Below are 11230 nucleotides of genomic sequence, written 5' to 3'. Positions count from 1 at the left end.
CAACGGTCGTCGTCTTTCCCTCCACATACATTCACTAACATATAACCATTTCTGTGAATGTTTGACAATTGGTTTCTTTAGTTCCCCATAAATAGTACAGAATGCACCGGCTTGGCTTTGAAGGGATTGCTAATGGTTACTTGCATGGCGCGCTGCTGATTGGCTTCTCCACTGCCTGACGTCACTAGCCTGTGAATAAGGCTGGCTCGTGTGCTTTCAGGAACATGCAGAGTACTAGAGACTGTACACGGAGATGTCACACGCATCCTACCATCACTAGCATAATTTACCAAAAGAGAGCTCGAGGGGACAGCCAACCAACAGAGCAGGAGGAAACCCACTTTTCATTGAAATATTTTGGTGGTTAATTGTTTCGATTCTTATCGGGTGCTCAACAGTGGATAAAAGCGGTCATGTCAAAGAACATTGAATTATTTATAGGCACGCGCGTCTTGTTGTGTGACAGTATTGCCCCAAACCCATTTTGTTAGATGTGCGTCTTCAGCAGTGACTGGCACACATAGCTTTTTCGGCCAATGCTTCACTTTGACGACCACGGATGCTTGCTGATAGGCTATGGTGCTCGCAGTATAACCAATCTTCAGAGGTGGCTTGATCATTTTTGCCATTTGGTTGGCTTAATTTAAGCCGATGTGTGTTGGGTGTAAGGAAGAGGATCCAAAGGACTGATTTTCGAGGCGTCAAAGGCTTTGGCACTACCTCGCCCGGGAGGACGCATCCTGGCTAACGGTCGCCATCCCGAATTACATCCTGGCTAACGGTCTCCATCCTGTACTTGGATCCTATAAACCTCCATGCTGACCACTTCAGAGGAGCGAAGAAGAGGTAGGATAGCGACCAGGCTACCCATCGACTGCTTATGTGAACACATTGATCCAGGACATCCGAGCGAATTAGGAACCAAATATTACAAATACAAAACATCCAATGATCCGTGTGTGTTGTTGATTTGTTTTCTGCTCAAGTCAGAGTGTGAGTGAGACGACCACAACCTCAGGAGACTGAACAGACCACGGTTGCAGAGTGGGTGCAATTCCAAAGACGATGGTCCACTGTGCCGGGTGCGAGAGGCCTATACTGGACAGGTTTCTCCTCAATGTTCTGGACAGAGCGTGGCACGTCAAGTGCGTACAGTGCTGCGAGTGTAAATGCAATTTAACAGAGAAATGCTTTTCTCGAGAGGGGAAACTATACTGCAAAAACGACTTCTTTAGGTAAGCTTGACCGGTGGGAGCTTGCTCCCTTTCATTCGTCCTTTACCTCAGGAATTCTTATTTCAGATGTACAGAGTCTTGGATAAACATTTGCCATGTTTCTGTTTAGTAAACAATACTATCCTAATGTTCCCAGTCAAATGCACAATTTTTCCCAAAAAGACTCATAAGGATATATTTCAAATACAAAAGATTTTCCATATAATTCATTATAGGCTAACAATGAACATATAAACCCAGTTATTTGTTTAGTGTAACAAAAACAACACAGATGTGAATTTCTAACTACTGAACTAATAAACTCAAAAGTAGAGCCTATAGCTAATTTTAAAATAAATGACATACGATAATTACACCTCATTCCTTCAAATTGTACTTTAGACAACTGTTAAGACAATACTTTTCTGCCTTTTTCTATCAAAACATTTACCATTATCATTTGCTTATACAAAATGATAGGCATACTCAAGATTAAATACTTTCATTAAATGTATTATAGATAGCATTTATAATTACATGAACCACTCTAAATATCAATTTAAAAAAAGTATAATATCGTTCAAATAGATAAATAATTCCTCCAGAATTTCTAATAAGTGCTAGGTGTGAAGGTGGATTTGGAGGTGGTGCTTCGGAAGCTTTGATTAGGACAGCCAGTAATTAAAGGCATGTTAATTTGTATTCTTATGCTAAAAGGTGGACAGCAACATTAAACGCGTGTGTATTCGTCCTCTGTATGGGGTATGAAAGAAATCACACGTTGTTTATAACGGCATAGAGGTGAAGAGGAGCGGCTAGAATCAATACTTCATCAGAACAGTGTGGAGGAAGTGTGTCTCGGCCCAGTGGCAAAACTATCTGCCCAGTGGCAAAACAATCGGCCCAGTGGCAAAACTATCTGCCCAGTGGCAAAACTATCTGCCCAGGCCCCTGTGTTTGCACGGTTCCAGTGAAAAGGACGTGATACGTGGATTTAAATAATAAACATTTTTAAAAGATCAAACAAGCAGACAATGCAATCACAGACCTGCAGTCAGTGTACACCATCTCAATACACATTAGTTTATGTTACAATCAACAAACATAGGATCATTACACATTAAGGTAATAACTTGTATATTGCAATCTATATTATGGTGTATAAGTCTTTATTTTCCCAAAACCCTAGAGAACATTATTGCCTAATCGTGTTCAACATTTAGGCCTGTTGTTTTGCGCAATTACATTATGTATTCTTTGGTCATAATGATCAGCTAAATTGCGGAATGGACAACACAATATTTTTAAAAATCCAAATAGGTCTTAATAGGCTTAAAATGCAATTCTAGGAAATTATCTTATTTACACAAACATATATTTATAATGGAACAAATCATTTTGGATTGGGAAAAGTAAGACAAGTTTTCCGTTGACAATGAATGCAGAAATATAAAATAAGGACACGGCCTATTACAGTCAACCATAATAATAAAGAACAGGACCCCATATGACAATTATGGAATCATTCTCATCGTGAAACATTGTAATTGGGAGCCAGCAGGCCTATTCATACACTTAGAAAAAAGGGTTCCAAAATGGTTCTTCGGCTGTCCCACAGGAGAACCCTTTCTGGTTCCAGGTAAACACCCTTTTTGGCTCCAGGTAGAACTCTTTTGGGTTCCATGTAGAACCGTTTGTGGAAAGGGTTCTACATTCAACCCAAAACGGTTCAACCTGTAACCTAGATTGAAGAAGGGAAGGTTAAGACAACGAAGTAATTCCATACGGAAGTGTCCTGAAATAAACACATTAATGTGACCAGCTCCATTGATAACTACTAGCGCCGTTTCTAAATAGCAACGCTGGTCCGGTGAATTGCAAAGAGTTATGGGGTATTAGAATAATCTTGTCTTAACCTGTATATTTTGAACATAGCCTGCAACCGAAACGGTTCTACATGGAACCAAAAAGTGTTATTCAAAGGGTTATCCTATAGGGACAACCGAATAACCGTTTTAGGCTCTAGATAACACATTTTCTTAACAGTGTTGACCAAGCTCTGACCTCTATTTAAAAAATATGTATTTATTCACACTCTCAATATGCAATTGTTGTATATTAACATATATTGTTTGGTTTTGTGCCTAAACACATTTTAATAATCATGCATTATTCCTGTGTCCCCTCGCAGGAGGTTCGGGACAAAGTGCGCGGGCTGTTCTCAGGGCATCTCGCCGAACGACTTGGTCCGGAGGGCAAGGAGCAAAGTGTTTCATCTCAACTGCTTCACCTGCATGATGTGTAACAAACAGCTGTCCACGGGAGAGGAGCTCTACATCATAGACGAAAACAAATTTGTCTGCAAAGAAGATTATCTAACCCATAGCAATGGGAAAGACACAAACCTTCTCTCAGGTAGGCCTGCCTATACGGGCAAATTGGCTTTATAATTTTGGGCGCATGGATACTAAATTGTGATGGATGTGACGTGTTCCACCCATCGTTTGATGTTGAATGATCATGCATCAATTCAATGTTTTGATGAAGAAAATGGCCGTACTCTTGCATATATTGTAGGCCCCACGCCTAAATTATTTTATTTTATGGTAAAAACTGAAAAATGTATTTGCGCAATTGCATAGGCTATATTTTCACAAGATTGCTAGATATTTATTTGGATTTGAGGTCTATTTATGAGCCGAAATATCAAATTCTATTTGCATAGATGTTAGTTATCGGCCTTTGGTTGTATGTCTATTGTAGACCCATAAGCCTATTGATTTTATTATAGGCCCATTTTATGACATTTAATGAATTGGTCGCTGAAAAGTAACTGATGGACAAATAGTGTCCATAAAAATAATTGTAATCTGCATATGTTATTATTAGACCTATAGTGCAATAAGCCAACATAAATGTCTAAAAATGCAAAATAGGCCTACACAAACAGGGCAATATTAATAATTCACATTCCTCATTTCACTGAATTTATAGGGTTACACATGGACTGTGTGTCTAAGCTTTTCGTGTCCTTTTTCGTTTTTACAGTAACAGCATGTAGCGATCCAAGTTTATCACCAGATTCTCAAGACCAGTTACAGGACGATGTAAAGGACACTGAAATAGCCAATTTGTCGGACAAAGAAACGGGTAGTAATGAGAACGATGGCGAAAACCTTGGCGGTAAACGACGTGGACCGCGAACCACCATCAAGGCAAAGCAACTGGAGACCCTGAAAGCGGCCTTCGCTGCCACCCCCAAACCCACAAGACACATCAGGGAGCAGCTCGCGCAGGAGACGGGGCTGAACATGAGAGTAATTCAGGTAATGGCAACGACAAAATGCACTATAATGACGTAAATATAATTCCTGATACAGCTCATGTCTTATTGGAATGAGAGTGGATGAGGATGGTATATTGCAGAGGGAATGGGCGGTTGTGAGAGGAGGGCAGTTGGAAGACCCTCACCTTGTGCGCTTTCAGGGTTACGCACTTATTAAAACGTGTGATATAGCAGCTTATATTTTATGGAAAGTATCTCTCTGAGCGCCTGATCAACAAAAAAATGGCGGGGGCACGTGGAGTGGGGTTTTGGTTGGCAATTGTTTCTCCATGTTGGGCACGGTGTCAACAGTTCGACACAAACAGTGAGGCTTCATCACAATCACTCCGCTCCTTTCTCATCTGCCTTCCCGCTTAAAGATGGGGTTGCCTAGAAATTGCATGGTCACATTGAATTGAACGAGCGAAAAATTGGCTGCCATCGAGGTTTATTTGGAAAGCGTAATTTATATGGGTATTTTTGATTCTTGGCGTGCAGGCTGGGTAAACACGCCAACTGGACTGAGACTGGTGAGAGCAATGGGAGTCTTGGCAACGCTGTGCAATCACGTTTTGCGACCACATTTAGCCATGCTGTGAACATTTTCAGTCAAGTGTAAACGCATAAATCTGTTTCAGGAGAATTAAAAATGCCTCCTTATCCCCCAGTCTAGTCTAGGCTAAATCATTTGAAATAGGGTAAATAATTTGAAATAGGCATGCCTTAAGTTGACATATAATAATAACAACAACAAACTCAATAATTATTCATAGTTTTAGTATCAATATTAGTGTTGTTGCTGTCGTTATTATTATTATTGTTATTATTATTACCAGTGGTATTTATTTGACATGTTTAATTTGGACAAATTGCTCAACATAATTAAAAACAGTAGGCCTGGATGGCTTTTTTGTCTGGTGGCATTATTTGTGGCCTATTTTCAAGAGTTTAAAATTAAGCTACTAAAAATGAGGCTACTGAAGATGAACCCCTGATTTTAAATAGTTTAGTTGCTCTCTGTATCGTGTCACCTAAGTTAGAAAAAGAAATCGTATGCGCACACAAATAAGCGCATCAACGCAGCTGAATCTCCCATGATGGTGCTAGTGCTGCGGGGACGCTTAAAACTATTAACAAAAGATTGAACGGCATATCAAGTTTAAAAAAAATAAGGTTTATGGAGATTAATAAAATGGCGAGAGCGTCAGGGAAGAGCATAATTCGCACAAGGAATTCAAGGCTGGATATATAGATTACGAAATAATAACCTCGCGGAGCCGGTTAATAAATCGGTAACAACCCTCCTATTAAGAAATTAATTAGAGATTTTAAAGGTTCCCGCTGCTGCCCCCTCACTCGGGTTAAATGGAGGGTTAAAAGATCATTACACCGAGGTTAGATCTGTGAGTCTGGAGTGACGATAATTAGTAGTAATCTTGTCCTTGCATAAGACTTCACTCCATCACGTAACCACGCACCGAACCTGACCATGCAGTGCAGCGCGCGCACGGGCACAAAAAGGGCACACAGGTTATGAGTGGCCTAGCCCTAGGTGTTTCTTTGATGTTGATCACGGATCTATAAACAAAGCAATGATATTAAAACGGTAAAGGAGTAATAATTCTAAACAAACTGACACCATACATAATGCTTATATTGTTGGAATAAATCTGATATCAAAGTTAGGCTACTTTTGATTTAGGCTACCAATCTATAATGATACTTCAACAAAAAAAATGTTTTCGATCTGTAGTGAAGTAGTGTTTGTTTTTATTTTACTTTTTATTTTACAATTTCGATTCTGCACATTTACATCATGTGTGTATTCAATGCTTTATCCTAATTAATATATTCAGATTTGTGGTCAAACGGCCATCTTTGGTGTGAGCCTCTCTTTGTCTCCAACTCTCCAGAAGTAATATGTGCACTTAAATTCTTCCAATCCATTTCATTTTCATTAACGTTGCTCTCTGCTGACTTGTGTGCTCCGTAGGTATGGTTTCAGAACCGGCGGTCTAAAGAGCGACGCATGAAGCAATTGAGCGCCCTGGGCGCGAGACGGCACGCGTTCTTCCGGAGCCCGAGGAGAATGAGAACGTTAGTGGACCGGCTGGAACCCGGGGAATTAATTCCAAACGGTCCTTTCTCTTACTACGGAGGTAAGACGAGTGATGACACGGCTTGCGTGTCCCAGCGAGTTTATTGGTTCACATGTTTTTCTGAAATGTCGAATAATTTTACGTGTCCATCAAGTGCTGTTTCCATTTGTCGCGCTGCCCCAGGACGCCTTTGATGACTATCATGGCTTATCAGTTGAGCACAACACACATCATTGGAATATGACCTGCACGGAGAGGAGTGCTTTTAAATGTTTCGGTATGGATGGACATTATCTAGAGATGGATTAGTTAGGATGCTGTGCCAAATCTTCACGTGTTAAAAAAAGTGATTTACAACGGGAGATAATTAACCATTACGCACGATTATGCACGTGCCAAAACACCACAAAAAGGTCTGAAGTGATTCTAAATTGAGTTTGTTAAATTACAATGTTTAAATAGCGTGTCTCTTTAAGTATTTTCTCAAATTATAAACTCCAATCATCTGACCCATGTGTCCAAACTAGAAAATAAAAATAAATCAAATAGTGCCAATGAAAAGAACAGTTACAAGTAGTATGGAGAATCAATCTTCATATGGTGTCTATGTATGCCAAACAGCGCGCAATAACAATTAACACAAGATGCCTGAATGAGTCATTAAATATGAATGAATAATCACTAGTACACTATTAATATTGTACTCTGTATGTCAGGTATATTACGTCAACATTCAAACTGTATTAAGAGGGGAAGATGCTCATTACCAAATCCCCGCGGCCTTCTCTGGGATCCCTGTCTGGAACGGGTCTGTTAATAAGTAATACATCCACTTCATTTAGGTCAATGAGTTAGTTTGAGAGGGCTCCAAGCCATAGCGTTATCTCACTGACCGAATGTTCTTTACTTTTTCCCTGACAAGATGACATTCACATGCAAGAACGGTGGCCTACTCTTTCCCCAGGAAAGTACTTGAACATGTGGTTGTGACATGCGTTTTGCGTTTCTTTGAGGAATATTTAGAATGTTGATGCTTGGAGAGGGTATTTGCATTTGAGAAATGAACTCACATTAAATTGTGAAGAATTTAGAAAAATGATTAATATACAAAGTCAATCGAATATGTTTATCTTCTTTTCAAAGGATACTGATTTTGGGCAGTTCACAGATTTTTCACCTTGGGGATTGAACTAGCAACATTTCAATGTCCTCTGAATGTAATAATGTAGAATTCTCTTGATTTCAATTTTCCTATCATGTTTTGTGGATATCAATAGTGTATGGTGGACTCTGGTCCTTTGTGGTGTACAGTGAGCCTAATAGTATTCTGCAGAAATAAAGAAATGGATCTCAAAAGGTAAAATCTCTGATTAAATGGTCCCCATTTTAATTAATTATGCTGCTGCGTTGTTCTCCCCACCCAATTGCAGTTTTGATTTAAGTGTAACATGCTTTGACTAATGTGCCTCGGCGAGGGGTTCTCCTGATGCAACTTCAGGCTATGTATATTCAATGAATTCCTGAATATTTCTGAGATAATTTGTTCTCAGGCTAACCCTGATTTTTTGTCGATCTGCAGATTATCAGAGCGAGTACTACGGTCCAGGAGGGAACTACGACTTCTTTCCTCAGGGGCCTCCATCGTCGCAGGCACAGACCCCCATAGACCTCCCCTTCGTGCCCTCCTCAGGCCCCACAGGCACCCCTCTAGGTGGTATGGACCATCCCCTGCCCGGGCACCACCCCTCCAGTGAGGTGCAGCGCTATTCTGACATCATGTCCCACCACCCTGGGGACTCACCCAGTCCGGAGCCAGGCATCCCGGGGCCCATGCACAGCATCTCCTCTGAGGTGTACGGCCCCAGCCCGCCCTTTACCTCACTATCCCTCAATGGCAGCGGATACGGCAACCACCTGTCCCATGCACCCTCGGAAATGAATGAGGGCACCGTCTGGTAGCTCGAAAGAACGGACTGTACCATCAAGAGATTCAATAGGGGAGGACAGGAGAGTGGGCATGGGTAAGGGCAGGGGTAGGGACACCAGTCAAATCATTTTTTGTCAATCATATTTAATTCTTTCATTTCCCCATATGATATTTTTTGCAGGGAAAAAAAATATGTCGAAAAACAAAACGTGGACAATGTGGTTGTAAACATTTACCTTGGTATTGTGTTGATGTTTCGATTGCTTCTTTCTCTAAACCCGAATAAAAAGATTGTCACACATAAAAGACTGTGTGTGACTGTTGACCCTGTGGGCCCTTGGCTGCCCCAGGCCCCTGCTCTCCATGGCTGTGACCCTTCCTGACTCCTGTCAGTGGCCTAGCACAGCGACGCCCCTCCAAACACACGCCACTGGGAAAACAACCATTCTGAAAACAAGTAATATGTCCCACATCCACAAAAACATCATTAGCTACTGTCAAAGACTCAACAGCTTTACAGAAAAAGAAGCACGGTGGTCGGTCTGAACACTAACCTGCGCCGCTGGCATTAGAAGAAGGCTGAAAGGCGTCAGACTCTATTTATGGCACTAGACGTGTCCCTTGTATTTATTCAAAAGCTCCTCAGACCTCTTTGCCTCTCAAGGCTCTGCCATATTGACACTTAAACAACCTTTTTGACACTAAATATATTTCTGAAGGCCAGGGGAAATACATTTTTTTCTCTCCATCTGGACAGATTCCTTTTTTTGGTTAAAAAATCAAACCACCAAATCTGAAGAAGTTGGCCTTCAAAAGGAAAACAAAAGGCAAAGTTATATTTAAATTGAACAGAACTTGAAATGTTGCTAAATGAAGTCTACCTTCTAAAAATATTATAATGGGGGTCTGAAAGGGCCTAGAACAGTCAACTGTTTACGTAATATATTTAAATCACCATGTTTTAGAATCTCTTGATCCAGATAAAATGTTCCAAGCAACTAACCAAACTTTTGTATTGATTTTATTTATATTGTATGAAGACAAACACGTTTGCTGGGGTTGTGGTTCACTGTGCTAGTTTGTACAAGATGTTGTTTACAAAAACGAAAAAACATTAAAAAAACACACAAGTAGACAGTTACCAAATAAAAAATAGCACAAATACTGTAAAAGTGCTTTGCACCATCATCTGCGGAACATGTTGAGTTAAAAAATGCTAAGGAGTAATTTACTTCTTCATTTTTGTTGTCTGCTGAAAAACATTCATAAAGTTGTTAATATAACATACTTAGACAGGTTTTATTTTTGTGTCTTCAAAGGAAATCCAAACCATTTAATTGATGGTCGAATATGCAGCTAGCGGCTGCTACTTTCTTTAAATATCAAGCCCTCATGGTATGTCTGTTATTGTTCTAATAAACCTAAGCTTATGTGACCTCCAGTGCATATTAGACCATTCACTGTATAAATACAACATGTTGAAAACAATTGTGAGTTTTTAATAAAAATAGAAAATATACAATTTGAATGATAACACATTTTCTTTGGACAGATCATCTCTTACCTTAGCTGCATTTTATATATTTAATATTTTAAAATGATAAAACTTAAGTGTGGGTTATTTCTCTTATATGTTCTTTTCAATTTAGTATGAGGGAACTGTTTATGTGTCTCTTTACTGAAGTCAATTGAACAGGTTTAGGATAATAAACGATTCAGTATAGTATTTACTAAATGCAAGCAGTTTGATCTGATTTGCACATCCCATACAGTGAATGGGAATGTCAACTGCTGTTTTTGCCACACACACACACACACACACACACACACACACACACACACACACACACACACACACACACACACACACACACACACACACACACACACACACACACACACACACACACACACACACACACACACACACACACTCAGTAATAACCACATAACAACTGGATGCCGTGCTGACTAGCACTGTAATCACCCCATAACAGTAATGCCATGCAATGTGTTGCTATATATGGCGGTACTCGTCACACACCAATCAGAAGGGACATTTTCTCCAGTATCACAGCAGAGCATGGAACATTGTGCTTGCAATTTTGTGTCTCTCTCTGTTTATAAGAACAATTCATATATGCATTACTGCAGAGATTTGAATAACAAGGAAATCTTGCTGCCTTGAGTTATCCCAGTAATAGAAGTGGTTGACAACGTTACAGCAGCCAACACAACGGGGACTTCTTCAGTAATTCCACAGAATCCATTGATAAATTATGCTGAAATCATTTATTTTCCCACAGTCCTGGCAATGGTTTTGACCTCTTGGAAATTATTCAATTTCTTGGGGTCATGGAAGAACTGTGATGATGAAGAAACTATGAATCTGGGTCTCTTGTAGTTTTTGTAATCCTACCTCATAGGAAGGGATACCTGGTCAGTTGCACAACTGAATGCATTAAACCGAAATGCGTCTTCCCAATTTTTACCCAACCCCTCTGAATCAGAGAGGTGCAGGGGGCTGCTTTAATCAACATCCACAGCACACGGGAAGCAGTTGTTGTTGGGGGTTAACTGCCTTGCTCAAGGGAGAACGGAAGATTTTTACACCTTGACCGGCTCAGGGATTCGAACCAGTGACCTTTCAGTTACTGGCCCAACA

The 11230-nt window shown here is 40.2% G+C and overlaps 1 protein-coding gene across 2 annotated transcripts; it reads left to right on the top strand.

The window, feature by feature from the left end:
* The first annotated feature begins 244 nt into the window (after positions 1–244).
* Positions 245–10087, top strand: LOC112238549 (LIM/homeobox protein Lhx1-like). 2 transcript variants are annotated; one of them, XM_024407119.1, is made up of 6 exons: positions 245–846; positions 987–1235; positions 3406–3629; positions 4263–4540; positions 6533–6698; positions 8218–10087. In XM_024407119.1, the coding sequence occupies exons 2-6, from the start codon at positions 1066–1068 to the stop codon at positions 8595–8597; spliced, it is 1218 nt and encodes a 405-aa protein (XP_024262887.1). In that variant the 5' UTR covers positions 245–846; positions 987–1065; the 3' UTR covers positions 8598–10087. The 2 variants fall into 2 exon arrangements, with proteins under 2 accessions (XP_024262887.1, XP_024262886.1); XM_024407118.1 differs by having other exon boundaries at positions 245–1235.
* Positions 10088–11230: the final 1143 nt, after the last annotated feature.

This window comes from Oncorhynchus tshawytscha, linkage group LG13 (assembly GCF_018296145.1).
Source record: "Oncorhynchus tshawytscha isolate Ot180627B linkage group LG13, Otsh_v2.0, whole genome shotgun sequence".
In the NCBI taxonomy this organism is placed as follows: domain Eukaryota; kingdom Metazoa; phylum Chordata; class Actinopteri; order Salmoniformes; family Salmonidae; genus Oncorhynchus; species Oncorhynchus tshawytscha.
Note: the sequence above shows the minus strand (reverse complement) of the source record. Positions and strands in the feature narration are given on the sequence as shown.

Excerpts from the sequence above, each read along its gene's own strand:
- LOC112238549 (XM_024407119.1), top strand. The coding sequence starts at position 1,066 with ATGGTCCACTGTGCCGGGTGCGAGAGGCCTATACTGGACAGGTTTCTC. Across the intron at positions 1,236-3,405 it reads TGCAAAAACGACTTCTTTAG|GAGGTTCGGGACAAAGTGCG; the intron begins GTAAGCTTGACC and ends GTCCCCTCGCAG. Across the intron at positions 4,541-6,532 it reads TGAACATGAGAGTAATTCAG|GTATGGTTTCAGAACCGGCG; the intron begins GTAATGGCAACG and ends TGTGCTCCGTAG.